This window comes from Crocuta crocuta, unplaced genomic scaffold (genome assembly GCF_008692635.1).
Source record: "Crocuta crocuta isolate KB4526 unplaced genomic scaffold, BGI_CrCroc_1.0 scaffold129, whole genome shotgun sequence".
Classification (NCBI taxonomy): domain Eukaryota; kingdom Metazoa; phylum Chordata; class Mammalia; order Carnivora; family Hyaenidae; genus Crocuta; species Crocuta crocuta.
In genome coordinates, this window is record NW_027551571.1 from 11,994,104 (window position 1) to 12,014,273 (window position 20,170).

At 35.9% G+C, this 20,170-nt stretch overlaps 1 protein-coding gene across 1 annotated transcript; it reads right to left on the bottom strand.

Moving 5' to 3' along the window:
* Nucleotides 1-2,122: 2,122 nt before the first annotated feature.
* On the bottom strand, nucleotides 2,123-9,381 carry RAD51AP2 (RAD51 associated protein 2). Its single transcript, XM_077751028.1, has 3 exons — nucleotides 6,144-9,381; nucleotides 5,492-5,575; nucleotides 2,123-2,455 (listed from the first exon to the last, which is right to left on the bottom strand). The coding sequence occupies exons 1-3, from the start codon at nucleotides 9,379-9,381 to the stop codon at nucleotides 2,337-2,339; spliced, it is 3,441 nt and encodes a 1,146-aa protein (XP_077607154.1). The 3' UTR covers nucleotides 2,123-2,336.
* Nucleotides 9,382-20,170: the final 10,789 nt, after the last annotated feature.

Here is a 20,170-nt window from a genome sequence, read left to right on the forward strand (position 1 = left end):
GTTTGTCCAGACAAATCTTGATCATAATGAGATCTGCCTTGTATACAGATAAAAGGAAAAAAATCCAAATTATTATTGTAATAATAATTAAAAGAAAAAAGAGGTAGATGAGGACCCTTGTAGAAAAAAAGTAAAATGAACATCTTCATAAGACTCAAAGGAGGGGAGCCTGAGTGGCTCAGTTGGTTGTTTGACTTCGGCTCAGGTCATGATCTCATGGCTCATGGGTTCAAGCCCAGCATTGTGCTCTGTGCTGACAGCTCAGAGCCTAGAGGCTGCTTCAGATTCTGTGCCTCCCTCTCTCTCTGACCTTCCCCTGCTCATGCTTGTCTCTCTCAGAAAAAAATAAAACATTAAAAAAAAAAAAAGGCTCAAAGGAATAGGTATATTCCTGAAATCATCCAACTCATGATCCAGAAAAATAAAAAAAGTCAATCATTCTAAATAGTTACTAATTATTTAGTTACTATATATCAGCAATTTGTTATCACTATTGAGGAATTACTACATATCAGAGCCACTATAAATACATAACATGTATTAGCTGATTTAAACTTCACAATGATCCCGTGAAATATTGTTATCCCCTTTTTAGAAATGAGGACTTGCAGGGGTACCTGGGTGGCTCAGTCTGTTAAACATCCAACTCCTGGTTTCAGCTCAAGTCAAGATCTCATGGTTTGTGAGATCACGCTCTGTGTTGGGCTCAGCACTGATGTTGTGGAGCCTACTTAGGATTCTCTCTACCTCTCTCTCTGCCCCTCCCCCACTCGTGCTTTCTCTCTTTCAAAATAAGTAAACTTAAAACAAAAAGAAATTTAAAAAAATGAGGACTTGCCCAAGGTCATAAACTACTAGAATTCAAAAACACACAGCTATTATGAGCAGGCGTAGAAATTAATTATTCATTCACTCAATAATTTATGTATACTTACAAAGGGCAGGTACTATTCTAGGCACTTGGGATATATTAGTGGATGGAGAGGAAAGAATCTTGCCTTCAAGGAACTTGTGTTCCTTCTAGCAAAGTGTTTATAGTGTTTGAGAGGGTGGTGCATTCCGGGAGGGGGAGTGGGGGCAGAGAAATCAGAGCAAGATATTGAAGGTGGAAAGTACATTGCTAGGGGGTGGTAATTAAAGAATACAGATAAATTGAGATGTTTTTAGTGTGTTTCAGAACTTTAGCTTGTAATAGGAGAATTTAATCCAGTCACAGATATTTTGTGAATTGATACATTTAGTCTTCTTTCTATATTGTATGCTTTCTGCTTTTTAATGCTTTCTTGACACCTCCTTCTTTCCTTACTTTATATGTTAAGTAGCCACTTTTACTGTTGCTTCTCTGTATAATGTTTTGAAAAGTAGATGGCTACCTTTAAATTATGTATATTCTACATTTCTTTACCAATCTTAAGTAGAGAAAATAAGTTCCATAAGGTGAACTCATACATGTCTTCTGAATTCTACCTCTGAGCTTTATACAAATGGTAGGGTTAATATGTTGAATGTAAGAGTAGGTATTAACTACATGATCATAATTCTGCTTGGGGCCAAAGGTAGACAGTGAGGGAGAAATGAAAATTAGAAAGTGATAGGTGCCTTAGTGGCTCAGTCAGTTAAGCATCTGACTTTGGCTCAGGTCATGATCTTGTGGTTTGTGATTTCGAGACCCACGTTGGACTCCGTACTGACAGCTCAGAGCCTGGAGCCTGCTTCAGATTCTGTGTCTTCTTCTCTCTCTGCCCCTCCCCTGCTCACACTCTGCCTCTCTCTGTCTCTCAAAAAATAAACACACGTTAAAAAACGTTTTTAATTAGAAAGTGAATGCAGAGAAAAGTAGGAAAGAATTTTTCAGAAAGTGCCTCTATCTCAATGCTGACACTAACTTTGTGATCTTAAAAATCTTACCCATCCTCTTTGCACCTCTATTTTTTACTTAATAAAAAAAGGTAAGTGGATTAGAACAGTGGTCTGTTGCCACTTTTATGAGTTACAGATGCTTTTGAGAAACCTATAAAGGCTATTATTCTTCTCTATAAAATACTTATACATATATATCATGAAAAATAATAAGTTGACATGTTTTATGAGATCATGAAAAGCCTTTAATGTATATGTTATAATATATTAGGGAAACATCAATGAAATATTTTGTAATGTTTAAAGGCATTTAGACAATTCACACACACACACCCGTCTCCATATTTCATAATAAAGAAAGCCCAAAGCTCCCAAACTAAGAGAAAGCATTTAACCAAAGTAAGAAACAAAAGACTTATAAATGGTGTGAAATGTTTTGAAATGTTAAAGTCCAATGTCTTCTTTTAAGTTCTCATTTATTTCAGATAGGGATGAAGTTGTTTAAGCTTAGCTTTTCTTGACAAACCAATTCTGATTGGTCGACTGCATGTCTTAAGAGGTAGTACTCTTGAAATTCCATGTGAAAAGTTACTACCTAAAATATAAGATAATAAAAGTGCATAAGGGAGTAAAAATTGTACTTGTAGTTTCTAAGCTTAAAAAGTTTTACTTACTTCTAATCATGATCTAGAAACATTTACTGAGTCACTGGGCTAATAAGTGCTTTAAAGTCATTAATTTACTTAATCCTATCTCCATATTTAAAATGTGAAGGTCTCAACACCAAAATAGTTAACTTGCCCAGATAAAATAACAACTAAATAAAATCAGTATTCCAGTCAGGCAGTCTGACTTGAACACAGTAACAAGACTATATAATTAACTTGATGTTGTGGCTTTAAAAACCATGTCATATTTTTTTTAGAAGCTAAACAGTAGGCTATACTGTTAATGGTTATATTTGGCTTTAATAGAGACTATTATCAATAATAGAGCACAAATGTATTTCATCTGTATACGTATTTCATACGTATAAATGGAGGGCTCTGACTTTGAAATTTTTATTTAACATCATACTATCATATTCAAAAAAGCTCAAAACTTTTCATGGATGTATATCTGTCACTAAGTCGGTAGAACAGACAGGTAGTATTAACGATGCTTGATAATGAAATACAAAAATACCTGTAATTTTCAGAGCGCTTTTTTTTTAAATAAACAGTAAGGTACAAATATAAAGCTAAAAATGTATCAGGCTTTCAGTCAGCTTTAATGAATAGGTAGGACTTTAATATAATAGCACATTTTACTGAAAATAGCATAATCAACATAATAATTCTGACAAAAGATAAATGGCATGATTTCTATTAAGCTGAACCAAATAGATCCTGTGTATTTACCAATGTAAATGATAATGAAATAAAATACAAAGTTTAACTATATATGTAGATAGGGAAAAAAACACAAAAATAGGTATAAATCAGTTTATGGTACTTTATTCAACATTAAAACTATAAAGTTAATTATAAAAAGTAAGAGAAAAACATTACTAGTTGTTTTCATTTTTTAAATAAAACGAAATTGTTAGATCATGTCTGATAGTCTAGATTTGGTTATAAATCAGATAATTTCAGCAATTTATACTAAGTGGATTTCATTATGAGATTATTATTTCAGAACAAAGCCATGATTAGTCCATTTGATTACTTTTTCAAAGAATAGCTTTCCTCTTTCATGGTCTAATATGACAGACACTTCTGGTAATTTTGCAATGGATAGGAAATCACCAAACCAATTTATACCAACAGAGGCCTTTTGCAAAGCATATGTCCTAAAACAGTCATCAAGTTGGGGCCATGAGGATAGGTTTCCTCATCTTCTTGGATTTCCTACCCTTTTATAAATAGATTGTGATCCCTTTTATTATTCCTATACACCAGATTAATCTATTGCTTTGTGTTACTTAACAATTCTAAACATTCAAAAGTCATAAAATGTGTTAGTAGTCTTTTAGAAATAACACTCAACTCAAATGTTTTCTACATCCTTGCAGGTCAAAGTCCACAGGCCAGCAGTATCTACATTTGCTTGTTGCAAATACAGAATCTTCGGGCCTACCCCACAAAAGAATCAGAATCGTTTAATAGGACACCCAGGTGATTCACATATACATTCGGGTTAGGGAAGGTTTGGTGTGAAATGATATACAAAGCACCTGGTGCAGTGACTGGCCGACATATTTCACATGTTCAAAATAATTTCACGCTACTTGCATTTTCCACACTACACAGACAGGAGAGAGAAACAGAGACCGGATGCGCTGGAGACAGGACTGGTAGCGGGGAGGCATCGTGATGACCAGTGCAGAGCCCACCACGTCGCAATGCCTTTAAAATCACATAGGCAGAGGCAGAGGCAGGCACCCCCTCTGCCTAGGCAGAACTGGTCCATTTTTACTAGCCCCCTTCCCAGCATTTCCCAACTTTTTCCTTCCACTATGAATGCTAACAAGCTTCAGAAAAATCACTCCATTTTTTTCCACTTTGCAAGTAAATCCAAGAGGACTGTCCTAACATAGTACTAAATAATGCTGGCTGACCATGTTATTTTTCCTATTTCGTGATGAGGCTCCTTTCCTTGTGAAGGCACGATAGAGTAGATGGGTCCAGATATTTCCAACTAATGTAACTTTTTTTTTTCAGTTTGTGCACACACTTTACTTTTCGTCATATATTCATTTCATTATCACAATTATAAGCATGGTGACTGTATGAGTAGGCAGGCACTCCCTAATCTTCCTTCAAAATCCTCCAAAGACTCTTTCCTAATCTTCCTTCAGAAACATTTTGAGAAATGATCCATGACCGAAGATGTTTTCGTAAATATATTTCACCTACATCATTATTCTTTCTAGATCTAGTCTTGTTACCTAGTACCTGCAAGGTACCCGACCATATGCAAATTTAGTCATTTAGAAACAGTTTCCTAATTTTAACCCTACATTAAACTTAGTGTGTTTTATTCAGGTACTACAGACTTTTTTTTTTTTTTTTAGGCAAAGACATTTTTTAGTTGAACTTTTCTTTAGTTTAACTTTTTTAATAGTAATCAAAAGTTTAAATGCCATAGTCCTATCATGTTAATAATATCTAAGTGATATTAGTTTTGTAATTATTAAATAAAATATCCATATAAAAAGCCCCAATACTTAAAGAAGAGAGAACATAGATAATAAATATGTAATTCGGAATAACATCTCATCAATGAAAAGCCACCTTCGATAAATATCGTTTTTGGTTTTGCTAATTAATATTATACACATTATACATGTATATTAGACAAATATAACCCCTGTCTCATCACAGAGCGATTGCAACACATCACTGCAAATATTTAAACACAGTTTTGGAAAGCATATTTCCCAGTAATATTCTAAATGGCTGATTGTAGCCATTTTAATATTTAGCTGATTTTTAACTGTTGGAATTTGTACCAGTAAACCATTAATGGTTACAAAAGTGCTAAATTTGTATTTATTTCCTAATAACCTAAGTATATTTTCCTCATGCTAAAAACACAAAATGCAATAATCATCTCAGAAGGTATTCTAGAAAATAACCAAAAATCTTACCTCCCTTCAGCAAATAATTAATGTTTTCCTCCTTAAGTTCATCAGAGAAAAACACCGGCCTTTTAGGTGAAGGTTTTTCACAATCTGAAAATAATAACCAATACATTATAGCAAAAAGTAACTTTTACATTAAATGTTAACAGTATAAACAAATTACTTTCTCAAAAATGTTTCCTCCTATTGGCTTCTAATATTTGGATAAATAAAGCAGAATTCATCAAGGCCCCTTTTAAAAATTTTAACACTTATAGAGGCACCTGGGTGGCTCAGTCAGTTAAGCGGCCAACTCCTGATTTCTCCTCAGGTCATGATCTCCTGGTTTCCTGAGTTGGAGCCCTGCATCTGGCTCTGTGAACTGACCATATGGAGCCTGCTTGGGATTCTCTCTCTCGCTCTCTCTCTCTAACCCAACCCCGCTCCCCACCCAAAAGTAAATAAATAATCTTAAAATATTTTTTCATCCCTTGTTACCTTCAACTTCACTATATTATTTAATGTTTGAACAGGATTTCATAGATAAATAATGTGCATCAATAAATACCGTCTTATACTTTATCTCCTTTTCTCCCAAAATTATATATTTGGCCTACACAGAAAAAAAAGCAACATTTTTCTATCATCATAAAAAAACATTTTAAGACTAATTTCATACCTTCCTTAGAAGTAGGATAAAGTAATTTTTCCTCTTCTGCTCTTGAACAGCAATATTCATTTGGAACTTCCTGTTCCCCATTATTGGATACTGTTTTCCATTTAAATAAACTTTGGTGTCTTTTATGCATATTAGGACATGTTATAGTATCACCGAGCGAAGAAGATGCATCTTTCATCTCTGTTTTTACCTCCTCAATATCATTATTTTCTCTAAGGGAATATTCTTGCCCATTGTTTGTTTCCTCAGTGCTTAGAATTTTATCTTCTTTGCTGATTTCATGAAACATACGAAGTTCTTCAAGTACTAAATCAAATTTACTCTTCATCTCAAAATCGCTCACTATTGTCTGAGCTTCTGTTGATAAACACTTGGCAGTTAAATCCTGAAAACATTCATTGTTCCCTAGACTCAAATCAGTTTCAAATTGATGATTAACACATTCTGTAGAGTCATTCTTTGGATGAAAATGCCTTGAATTAGCTAACTCACTTTCTTGCAAAACACTCTCATATTCATTTCTGTCAGCTACGTTATTTTGATTAACATATTTGGTTTCTTCCACATTTACTTTTTTACTCATTAATGAAACTGGTTGCATAGAAAACATGCCATCCATTAAAGAAAAATTATTTTTTTTCTCTTCCTTTTCTATCTTAACATCTTTGTTAACTTGGCAATTGTTTGTTAAACTTTGTGCTGTGACTTTTACTTCCTCCTTCAAAAGTGAATCATGTTTTTTCCCATTGATTTCATTTAGCAAGCTTCCAAAATTTAGCACCTGAATTAGAGTTCCAAGATTGGTTTGTTCACTATGGTTTATGTCGTGGTTTGTTGGTATGGCCCGTGGCCTAATATTGAAGAAATCTTCAAATATCCACTTAAATTTAAAGCTACTGATCTTATTATGCTCCTTGTTTCTTTTAGTACCTAAATCTTGGTTGAACATATTTATTTCATAAAATTTTCCATTGATATATATATGGTTCTGTATAAATTGAGAACCAGACTTAACATGTGTCTTAACAGTATTAGGACTACAGTGAGCCCAATTTTCCTCATTCATGAATTGTTCAGGACAACTCTTATTCTCGTAAATGTCTTTTGTCAAAGAAATTTCATCCATGTTATCAAAATCTATTGAAAGAGGACTTTTTTCATATGTTTCAAAAATTGGAAAATGTTTATTTTTAGTTGTCATACTGAAGGAAGGTTTTTTCATAGACTCTTCAAAAACTTGTTCAGTTTTAAATAACTTACTTTTTTCTAACACAGGTTTCATATTACCTTCCAACAGTCTTGAAAAAGTTAAAGTCCTTGCTAGATATACAGTATGATTTTCCACTGCACTATTTTTTGAATAAGGCAAATACACAATCCATTTGACAAAGCATCTCTCTTGTAATTTAGAATCATTTTCAATTGTAATTAAACAGTCAAAGTTATTCAGCAGAGAAGTTATGTTGGTTTTCAATATGCTATTTAGAGCTCCTGAAACACCAGTTTGTAAATATAGACTTAACATATCATTTTTTCTATTGACATTCATATTCTTAGTTATTAGATTTTGAAGATCAATTTGCTTTTTATCTTCATAAATTTCATACCAGGTTAAAACATTATCATTTTTTTGATTTCCTGAGATATTTTCACAAAAACTCAAGATTTCCATAATGGAATTTTCAAGAATTTTGCTTAAATGAAAGCCTTTTTGTGCAGTAGAACATCTTAATTGTGGCATATTATTGTTTTCTCTTTTGCCATTGAACCAAATAAAATTTATTAAAGCTTTTTGGCTACCAAGTGTTCCTATCATGAGAGACTTTGATTTCTCTTCATGTGTATTCATGGCTTTTGTATAGGGATAATCTTCTTTGCTTAAAAGATCTATTTCTAATAATTGTAGAAAATTTGATTTTTCTCCAGTTTTTTTAATATTTTCACGTTGAGTTCTGTAATTACCCCAGATCCAACAAACTGCCCTTTTTTTTTCTGAGAGGTGACTAATAATGCAGTCCTGGCTTTGAGATTTTTCTAATCTGGTAAATGTATAAATGTCCAGGCATGTTTCTGCTTCTTCCAAATTTGCATTCCCTAGTATTATAGTGAAATTCTTTTCAGAGTCTGTTACATCAGATTTGATACTACTATGGTTATAGTAGTTTAAACCGATCAAGTCTTTTTTTCTCACACAAATATTTTGGTTGCTGAGTGACTGGTGGTTACTTTCATAGCATGCAGAAAAAATATTTTCTGCATCGGCATCCACAATGTTTTTATCATCCTGTAACTTTTGCTTCTTAACATCAGGTCTATTTTGGGACCAGTAAATGTTTGTGAAATCCCTAACATATGCCTCGTTTTTGTCATTCTTTCTCTTTGCTATTTCCTTTAAATAGACAGAGGACATTTTGCTATTTAAATCAGTTGGAAACTCAGGGATACTTATTGTGCCTCTATTTCTAAAATAGCTGGGTTTGGCAATTTCCATGCTGGGCTGGTTTTGAGATTCTGATGTGGATGCTGAGACGTGATTTTCCTTTTTATGTGATGGCATAACACTGTCAGCTTTACATCTGTCCTTAATATCATGACACGATGATTTGGTTTTCTTGTAAAAGGTAACACCCCAAAATAGGTTTTCTGTCTGTTTTACGTAACTACTGTCTTCCTGAATATTACCCCTCCCTTGCGCTGAATATTGATTTCCACCCGCATTTTTTTTAGCGCCACGTCCACCGTGTACGGAGGCGCTGGGCATAAGCGGACGGACCTCCGCTCCTGCTCTGTCACTGGGGTGCGCACTGGGACCCTCTTTGTCACTCAGTCCTGCTTCACAAGACCTTCCAGGAGCCCACGCACCGGAATCAAAACTTTGTGAGGGGCGAGGCTGCAACCAACTATTCGCCTCAGATTTGCCATGTTGGCATCTCAGATTACAGATCTGCTCCCCGCTGACTGATTTCTCCACACGCGAGTCTGCGGAGTTCTCAAAAACCACATTAGCTGAAAGAAGAAGCGCCGTGAAGGGTCTGGGCGACAACTGCCAGGCTTTTTCCACCTCAGACAAGCGAGGCACCAGAGGCAGCCTCCACTCCACCTCAGAGGCACTGCCAGGCTCCTGTAGACGGGGCCGCTTACTTCTGGGTGCTCGGGAATCAGGGTCCTCAGGAGGCGGCAAGGAGGTGGCAGGCTCCCTGAACTGGGCACGCGGCGCCGCGAAGCGCGGAAGGGACATGACTGCGAACGGAGACGCTCTGTTCGAAGTTCCGGCCCGGCGCCAGCCTTTTAGCGGNTACCTGAAGTCCTCGAGCTCCGGTCGTCTCTCCCTCACAGCCCTGAGCTCCTGGGGCCGTTATGTTGTCTATTTTTAGCGTCTCTTGCGGGCGCTTGAACTGTAGCTGGTCTAAATATTTTCTTCCCTCTGGTAGAATTAAGGGGGAAAGTCAGAATCTCTCTCTCTGTTTTTTTAATTTGTGAACAGAAACAGCTCTGTTTTTAAAATTCTAAAATTCTGTTTTCGTCAGAAGCGGCTTCTCCACACTTGCTGTGGAGAGTCTTCTCCAGTAAGAAACAGTGTGTTCTGTGAGCACCAGATCAAATCTCTCCGTGTCTGGAAAAACTTTTAAAAATCGCTCTTAATGATTCCGGGGACATTTAAAATCAGGTTTCCACCTCACTAATAAAGCGTGTTTAGGTGGAAAAAGGCACTGGTAGTTAACAATCTGAATATTTCAGCGGGGAAAATGTGTGAAAATAATTATCCAGATAATTATTAACCTTCACTTATAAAACTGTAGAAAAATCGTTTTCATATGTGCTGTGGGATCCCCCCAATATTGTGGATAAAATAACTTACAGATAAAAATTATATGTTTCAACTAATCCAGTTATTGTAATCATAAATAATACAGTGTCCACTCAGACCTAATAAGTTGTGTGAACTTTATTTTTCTTTTTCCTCTGCCTTGAGAATAATTTATTATTTCAAGTCCGTTCTGGTTTTTGTCAATTCCATCATCATAAGAAAAAAAGAAGAAATGATTTTCAAAATATGTATTATTATGTACATGTTTATTAAGAAACATGTGATTACTGTTCAGTAATTGAAAACTTCAATCCCCTAATGATTCTTCAAAGTTGGTCAGTTTTATGACCAACAATATTTGGTCCTATAGCTACAGTTCAATATTTGACCCTGGCAAAAATTTATAAGAACCACAGTAATGTACAACAGGAATCCTAATTTTAGAACCCATGGAAGCATATATGGCAAGATATGACTAGTGGACTACTTTTTTTTTTAATTTTTTAAAATCTTTATTTATTTTTAAGAGCGAGAGTGAGAGAGACGGAGCATGAGCAGGGGAGGGGCAGAGAGAGAGGGAAACAAAATCTGAAGCTCTGAGCTGTCAGCACAGAGCCTGACTCGGGGCTCGAACTCACCAACCCCAAGATCCTGACCTGACCCTAAGTTCAATGGTTAACCGGCTGAGCCACCCAGGAGTCCCAACTAGTGTACGACTTTAGGTAATAAGGTATTCATCAGCCTCCTGTCTTCTAAATACTCTTAGATATATTGTGAGTCCAATTCTGAGTATTTGCTATTAGTCTAGCTTGTAAATTCCTCCAGAGAAATGTTTGCTTAAATTTGTAGAAAGCCTTGCAGTATAAGCACTTCATCTACACTAAGAATAAGAATGTGGCAATTGTTCAAATTATGCATCAGTGAGTTCTCAAAGTGCTACTTCTATGTATCTTAAATTCCATTCCTTTTTTTTTAACCTCAGACTTTCCACAATCATACATTCCATACTAATCCAATCTGTTCTATGCTTGTGATCAGCACATAAGGACTGAATTGCATAGCTAATGGTGCACTAACATAATATTAGGAACAAGCTTTCTTGTTTTTTTAAAATTTTTTTTAATGTTTTATTTATTTCTGAGAGAGAGAGAGAGCATGAGGAGGGGAGGGTCAGAGAGAGAGGGAGACACAGAATCTGAAGCAGGCCCCAGGCTCTGAGCTGAGGTGTCAGCACAGAGCCCGATGTGGGGCTCGAACCCACAAACAGTGAGATCATGACCTGAGCTGAAGTCGGAAGCTTAACCCACTGAACCACCCATGTGCCCCCCCGCCTTTTTTTTTTTTTTAAAGTAAACTCTACCTCCTGTGTGAGGCTCGAACTCATGACCTAGGCACCAAGAGCTGCATTGCTCCACTGACTGAGACAGAGAGGTACCCCAGGAGCAAGCTTTTTAATCTGTAAAGTAAATACCGTGGCTTTGTGATTCTAGATTGATCTGTAACTTGGTGTTTATCTCTTCCTCCTACTGGCTTTCCAAGAACATACTATTTTTTAGATCTCCATTACACCATGATTTAAAAACTGGATTGTTTAAGGACTAGAATCCAATAAAACCCAGAAGTATTAAATTTAATTCAACAATTGTTTGAGAACTGTGTCTAAGACACTGTTAGGTGTACAGAAAGGTACAGGGTTTTATTGGGCTTTTTTTTCCCCTAGCCTTGAAGAACGTACAGCAATGAAGGCAGAAAAAGAAGTCTTTGTTTATGCTTACTTAATTGAGCATTACACTAATGACCACTGTCATTTTAATCAATGGCTCTTGAAACTATTATTCTTGTGTTTTTTTGGTTTATTCTTTAAATGCTTTAAAATACATTATAAGTGAGAAATGCAAAAAGCTATATCTTCAACCCATCAAAATCAAAATATAAATGAGATTTGTTCAAATCTTACCTATCCGTCAAAGCCCGTTTCAAATGCCACATGTTTCTATATCACCTTACCTGCCCTTTCTTTGAATGCTCCTCCCTCCTCAATAACAGTAACCTGAGCTTTAAGGACATCACCCGTCATTCCTTTCAGTCTGGTGTCTTATTACAGTCCAGATCTGAATGAGTGAAAGAAAGAAAGAAGCTCATGAGGTAAACTCTATACTGAAAATATAACACAAGCTCCAGTGAGAGTTAAGTCAGCAATTCACTCAGTACCTCAGAGTGCTTAAAAGCTCGTGTCCTTAACATGGTATGTCAGATCTTCACAACTAGGTCCTACCTTACATTTTTTGGCTTCGATTTTATTTTATTTCTTCTATTTATTTATTTATTTATTTATTTAATTTTATTTTATTTTTACAGTTTGCACCATGTTGCAAATACCAGGCTATTTGTTACTTTCATGCCTTTCCATGCAGGTTCTCAATGTCTTTCTCTTTCTCCACCTGAAAATTCCTCTTCAGCCTTCAAGAGTTCTACTCAAAGCTACTTCCGCTGTGAAAGCTTCTCTGCTCCTCCCTGCTCTGTCCAATCCCCCTGCAGAATTACTTACATCCTCATCTGTGTTCCTATTTTTATTGGTTATTTTTAATGGCATTTTTTATTGTTATTTTTAATGGTATTATAACACTTAAAACATCTTACTGTATTGAGTTGTTTACATCCTCTCTGCTAGACTCTATGTTCTTCAGAGCAAAGATTTATTTACTTTCGCATCCCCAGTGCCTCAAGGTAAAATACCTCAGTTAATAAGAAAATAAAAAATAAAAACAAAAACGGAATATATTATTGTTACTACCTTTACCTATCCAATTGGTGCCTTGAGAGTGTCTTGAGCTTCCTGTTTTGGTTTTGGTTTTATATGTTAAAATGGAGGCCTCCTTGAGACTATACTACCATAAAGCCCCAAAGTTGACTTTACCTATGACTGACTTTAACACCACTTAAGTTTAATGGTAGGACCAGAGAGTTGATGAGGCAGTTTTTCTCTTTTATGTCTTTTAATAAATTACATAACTGGTGAATAAGTATGCTAAACCTCAAGCTTTGTGTCAGACTGACAAGTCAGATAATAAATATTTTTAAAGACTTAATAAGAACCGCTAACAAAAATATTTAAAATGCAGGGGTTAGAGTGGAAAATATCACTTCCTAAAAATATTTAAAACAAATATGGCTGTATATGACAGAAATAGCACTTTTTATCAAGTCACTAAGAAGAACTAGGTGGGAAAATATTTCAGGAAACCCTAACGGTGTGTATATTTACATGTGCAATTGACTTTTCAGCAGAAATGGTAATGGTAATTTATAACATAAATATAATCTTAAATGAGACAATGCATGTGCAGATACCTTAAACTCTAAATCATCTTGTTATTCTCAATTTTCATTAATGACATCATTGTCCACCCAGCCTCCTAAACTAGAAACCCTTAGTGGTCTTAATTTTTTCTCTGTTTTACTCTTTCCCTGAAATCCAGCTTCTATGTAGACAATCATCAAATCAGGGTCATCAAACATGACCCTGAAATTAATTCCCATTGTTTATTCATAATGTTTCAGCTTTATTTTAGGCCCTCATCATCTCTGAGAATATTGTAATAAAATAATCTTTGTACTAGTCTCCCTTCAACTTCTAACCAACACTACTATAAGGCTTTTTTTTCTTAAAATATTAATCACTTTATTACTTCCTTCATAACTTCTTTCTATTCTTTGATACTTACAGAATAAAATATACACTCTGCAACTTGGCATACAACATTTTTTATAGTTTATCTTCAAACCGTTTTTCAGTTCTGCGTCTACTTCCAAAGCATAACTTGCTTTCCTACAATGCTAAACTTCTCACCTTTCTTTACATATATAAAGCCTTTTTGGGGGGCACCTAGATGGCTCAGTTGGTTGAGCATCCAACTCAACTTTAGCTCAGGTCATAGTCTCGAGGTTTGTGAGTACGAGCCCTGAGTGGCTCTCTGGACTGGAGGCCTGGAGCCTGCTTGGGATTCTCTGTCTCCTCTCTCTCTGCCCTCCCTGACTTGTGCTCTCTCTCTCTCTCTCTTTAAACGTAAACTTTTTGGTTTTTTAATTTTTTTAAGTTTACTTATTTTGAGAGAGAGGGAAAGAGAGAACACACACACACACACACACACACTCAGAGGAGAGGCTGAAGGAGGAGAAAGAGAATCCCAAGCAGACTTTGCACTGTCAGCACAAGAGCCCTACATGGGGCTGGAACTCACAAAGTGTGAGATCATGACCTAGGCTGAGATCAAGAGTAGGACGCTTAATTGACTGAGCCACCCAAGTGCTCCATAGATAAACGTTTTATAAAAATATATATACACACACTCGCATATGTATATGTGTGTATGTATGTGTGTGTGTGTATGTATATATATAAAGCCTTCTCACAATTTGTCTTGGGTACATGCTGGTTCATTTGCTTTCAGTAGTGACAGGGCTTTTTGAAGTCTTATGAAGTGATTCCAAAGCTTACAGCCATCTTATTTCTTTAGACACCCACAGTTTTACCTGCTCTCCCTTCTTTTTTATTTTTAGGCCTTATGTTATTACTGTACTAATATATTTTATGCATGTTTAGCTAGTCAAAAATAACCTTTTCCCTGAGCCCTCAGTATTGGAAAACCAGGTGGGAATGTTCAGCTATTTACAACATCCATTTGATGTTCTAATAAATTCCAACAGCAATTAAAAGATTCTTTGCTCCTGAAATAAAAGCAGGAGCCTGTATTATTTCTGGAATTCATGCAACTGTAAATAACAGCTCTTTTAAAAAAATAATTGTGAATTCTTTTCAATTAACCTTCCACAAGAAATCTTTTCAAGATTCTGAAATGGTAAAATTTTCATCATTTTTTTATTATACAAGCTTATAATTACTTAGATTGTTTTTCCTTTTTGTACAGTTTTTCTGCTGAGATTAGTCACTTTGTTTTGGTTAGTTGCACAATAAATAATTACCTGTACATTGAAAATTCATAGGACTATCCTTTACTTCAAAATTTTAAGGAATTACATACATTTTAATTAAATACAAAATACATTTAACATGAAAACTATGCTAAACATAATTTTTTATCCTGGAAGAAATACAGAATAGTGTTTGGGTGAATAGGCTTTTGGCATCAAATTGTCTCTGTTTGACTCTATGCTCCATTTCTTCCTATCTGTGTAACATGAGCAAATTGCTTAACCTTCCTGAAATAGTTTCCTGTAAGTGGGAATTATATAGTATAATTGACCTCATAGGCTGTTGTGTAAATTAAATGATATATACCATGTAAAGCATTTAGATGAGTGTTGGAGTGCATTAAAATTTTTTAAATTTACGATAGTTATTATTAACATGAAACTAGCAATGTGCTGTTCTAGCTCCTATACGTGTTCAGATGACCCAATTGTCAGCATCTCTTCCCAACTACGCATTTCCATAATTTTATGTGAGTATCTTGGAGTGGACCATGACAGAAGCACTTACATCATTGAAATCGGCAAATACTACAAATCAGGATTTGCTTGTTTGTTTCTTCCTTTCTAGAAAGCAGGTTGTTACACAGTTGCCAGTGTAGTACTGACTCAAACTGTATCTTCCAGTACCTAGATACATTCCTATGTGAGTCAATTCTCACTACAGAATCAGTTTTCTGTATCTTGTCTGACTAGGGTCAAAGACAGACAAGATGACAGACTCTATATTGATGCCAGCACATATTATTAAAACTTTAATTAAAAAAATGAAACAAACTTTAAAAACTTGGGGCACCTGGGTGGTTCAGGTCATAATCTCTATGGTGCATGAGTTTCAGCCCTGCATCGGGGCCCTGGGCTGACAGCTTGGAGCCTGGAGCCTGCCTCATATTCAGTGTCTCCCTCTCTCTGCTCCTCCCCGACTCGTGCTTTCTCTCTCTCTCTCTCAAAAATGAATAAATGTTTAACAAAAATTTTAAGTTTTTAAAGAAATAAAACTATATTAGTTTGTTTTAATCTCACTCAATACTTTTTTTATGAGTGGAGAATACAGAATTTTCCACAAACAATAAAGTACCTATTTCAGTATTTTAAGTTGGCACATAGTTCTATGATTTCAGAATGGAAATAGGTTCAGTTCATCATTGGAAAAACAAAGGATCAAAAGAATGTTTCTTCCATCATTATCTGGAGCATAGTGTTAGTCACTGTTTACCGACAATCAGTAATCACTGGCAATTGAATGATAACATAGTTTTCAAAGTACTTTTAATGGGAGACACCTGATGATTTGATTTGCTGAACACCTTTATGTGCAAGGAAGCATGCATGATAGATAAATACTATGACATATAAAATATAACCTTTGTATTCTAGCAAGAAATATCCATGTAAAAGGATAATTAACAATACATGGCCCACTGTATAGCCTGGTTACTAAGCCATTCATAACTTTGCCCTAAACTACCTTCCAACCTAATCTCCAGCCATATCATTTCTCTCTCCTATGCCTCTCACAGTGTCCCACACAAAACTGCTTTGCAATTCCCTACTCATTTTCTCATTGTTGTTCATTTCAGAAGACATTTAAAATATCTATCATGGGGGCATCTGGGTGACTCAGTCGATAAAGCATTTGACTTTGGCTCAGGTCAGGATCTCATGGCTTGTGGGTTTGAGCCCCGCATAGGCATCTCTGCTGTCAACACAGAGCCTGCTTCGGATGCTCTGCACCCCCCTTTCTGCCCCTCCCCCGCTTGCCCGCTTGCACTCTTTCTCTCAAAATAAATAAATAAACTTTTTAAAAAAAGTATCTATTATACTCCAGGCACTTCTTGAGGTATTAAGTATTGAAAAATAAGCACAGTCTTTTTTTTTTTCAAGGAATTTACAGTATAGCAGAGGAGACAGACATATAGAGTTTATTACAATATAATACAATAAGTGCTACAGTAGAGAATACCCAGGCATTGAAAAAAGGAGACCAACCTAGTCTGGAAGCTTTGGGGGAGGTGTCCAGGAGGAAATGGTGCCCCAAAACTGATTCTTGAAAGATACATTCATTTGCTGTATTTCTCTGAGCTTATGATTTTCTGTAAAACTCCCTTTCCTATCTATACTAGTTCATTTTTCATCCACATTCCCATAACATTTCATACATCTATTGTAATACTTATAAAATCATATGATGTTTAGCTGTATATACACCATCTTCTCCACTAAGTTATTAACTCCTTGACACTTGGAACAGTTACCTTATTTACCTTTGTATTTCCAACATATAACATGAGATCTGCCATACAGTAGAAAGTATTATCTTTTTAATTTTGGGGTTGAATATATATCAAGTGAATAATATATAAAATAAATACAATTTAAGAAATAAATAATATAAGGGGGCATGTGGGTGGCTCAGTCAGTTAAGCACCTGACTCTTCATTTTGGTTCAGGTCATGAACTCACAGTTGTGAGATCCAGACTGGGCGTGGAGCCTGCTTGGGATTCTCTCTCTTCCTCTCTGTCTGCCTCTTCCCTACTCTCTCAAAGAAAAACAAACAAACAAACAAACAAAGAAACAAGGAAACAAAGAAAGAAACAAAGAAAGTAATGGAAGGAAAAGAGAAGAGAAGAGAAGAGAAGAGAAGAGAAGAGAAGAGAAGAGAAGAGAAGAGAAGAGAAGAGGAATTTCAAGAATCATGAAATGAGTTCTAGATAGGGTAGCCAAGAAGTCTTCACAGAAGAGAGAACTGAACTTGGTCTTGAAAAATGGAATTTCATATCTCCAGGCCAGTAATTTCAACTAGAAAACAAAAACTGACCTAAGGTCCAAAACAAATAAAGCTCTGCTTTCTCAGAGACAAAGGAAGTAAAGAAATAGCTCTAGCACTATACTGAGAGGTTAAGAATAAAGATGAATTAATCAGGAAAGTCATTGACCCAAGGGATCAAGCTACAGGAAGAGCTAGGCAGTCAGAATAAAAAACAACTAGTGTCTGGAAGAAACTAAGGGATATTTTTAAAAACTAAATCTCAAGAGACAATAATATAGTAACTTCCCTATTCTGAATGTGATACATGCCCTAGAATTTCTCTAATTGTAATGGCTGGTTTTGGCACATTCTTCATAACTGAATATAGCATGTTTTATACATTAGATTTTATAAGAGGAGGGTGGAGAGTTAATGATAGAAAAACTTAACTAAGTCCATAATTCCCCTGAGCAGTGTTTTGAGTCTTGCAGAAAGAGAACCAAATAAACACAGAAAGTGGGAAAGGGATGTAATTTTGGGCCGTGGGGAGAGACTTTTAGTTGCCTATTGCAATGTGTTGTCACACAATTCTATTGAAGAACAATATTATTCCTAATTTTTAAAAAAGTTTCTCATAGGGGCGCCTGGGTGGCTCAGTCGATTAAGTGTCCAACTTCGGCTCAGGTCATGATCTCACGGTTCGTGGGTTCAAGCCCCACGTCCGGCTTTGTGCTGACAGCTCAGAGCCTGGAGTCTGCTTCGGATTCTGTGCCTCCCTCTCTCGCTGACCCTCCCCTGCTCACACTGTCTCTCTCTCTCTCTCTCAGAAATAAATAAAACATTAAAAAAAAGTTTCTCATAGATAACTATGCCTCAAAAGAACAAAAATACGATGAGCATACATGTTTCATTTCATAACATTTTCTGACATATATCATTATAATACACAATTTTTCTTGGTTTGCATGGTACTTAATCATGAATAGAAAAGAAGAAAAGTTGCAAAATGTCACTTGCTTTGTCATCTTGCCTAAAGCCAGCCATGCTAATCACATACTTACTGTAGTTACAAATCAGCTTCCAAAAGCTAAACCCATGATCTATGGAGACCATTCAGAGGTGGTCTTTCTTAAAAAATTATCTAGTCTAGACCTTGGGCAATAACCTAGAAAAACAGAGACACAGGATATGGTCATTTGGTTACAGCTACAATGCCATCTTTAAGAAATTAATGAAAGAAGGTAGGGGCTGAGCTTAGAATATAATATGCAGCTAAACAGGGACAGAACTACAGTAATCATGGTTAGGATGAAGATCTGTTTTTCTAATATGTGAAAAACTGAAAGGTAAGAAGGAGAAGGGAAACAGAAGCACTGTGACCATACATTTCCAAGCTGTCCTAATTAGCATATAAAGGAAAAATAAGTATGTGCATTCTCCAATATAAAAACAATATAATCAAAGGGTTATAAATAAAACTTTAGTTTAACATGCTGTATGACCACCCACTTTTTAATATCAAAAGAAAATAAAGTGAGTGCCTGGGTGACTCAGTTGGTTAAGCATCCAACTTGCTTTGGGCTCAGGTCATGATCTCGCAGTTGTTGAGATGGAGCCCTGCATCAGGCTCTGTGATGACAGCACAGAGCCTGTTTGGGATTTTCTCTCTCTCTCTCTCTCTCTCACTCTCTCTCTGCCCCTTCCCTGCTCGAACTCTCTCAAAATAAAATAAACTTTAAAGCAAAGAGAGAGAGAAAGAAAATAAAATGATAAAAAAGTCACAGAGGTTTTCATTGTTTTTTGCTTATAAAATCTCTAATGGGGGGCGCCTGGGTGGCTTAGTCGGTTAAGCGTCCGACTTTCGCTTGGGTCATGATCTCGCGGTTNTTCAATTCAAACAATACTTGGTACAGAATATATAGATGCTCACCCCTGTACCTGGTGCCATGCTGTTGTGAAAAGTGTAGGCTTATAGTCATGAACACCTTAATATGTATGTGTTTTCCTGTTAAGTAGCCTTCTGCTTGCATGGTAATACAATAGCAATAACCATCTTTTCCACTTTTATTCTTTAAACTCCTCTCTGGTTGAATAATTTTTTTAAACAAAGGCAAGTATTTCAATTTCTGCATGCCACTGAAGAAAAAACGGCTTCCTTTGAATTTGATCTATAAACTAATTGCCTCAGACCGTAATTACCCATTCTTGAAGTACTGGTATAAATAAGGTCAAACTTTGTCAGGAGCTTTAATATGGAAATAAAATAGTCAGTTTAAACTCCAAAAGCAATAGTTCATGGATCTTCAGGATGGCTTGGTCGTGGAGGCTGGCAAATAGAAGTCTGGAAAGAGAACTGTGGTGTCCTTCACCTTGAGCCCTTTCCCTCCAGCACAGATGTACAGGAGCATACGTGTTTGCATTTAGTCAAAACTGCTTAACTACACTGCTCAGAAATGTACCTTCACTGAATTTGCCAGAGG

Excerpts from the sequence above, each read along its gene's own strand:
- RAD51AP2 (XM_077751028.1), bottom strand. The coding sequence starts at position 9,381 with ATGTCCCTTCCGCGCTTCGCGGCGCCGCGTGCCCAGTTCAGGGAGCCT. Across the intron at positions 5,576-6,143 it reads TTATCCTACTTCTAAGGAAG|ATTGTGAAAAACCTTCACCT; the intron begins GTATGAAATTAG and ends TATTATTTTCAG. Across the intron at positions 2,456-5,491 it reads TAATTATTTGCTGAAGGGAG|GTAGTAACTTTTCACATGGA; the intron begins GTAAGATTTTTG and ends CTTATATTTTAG.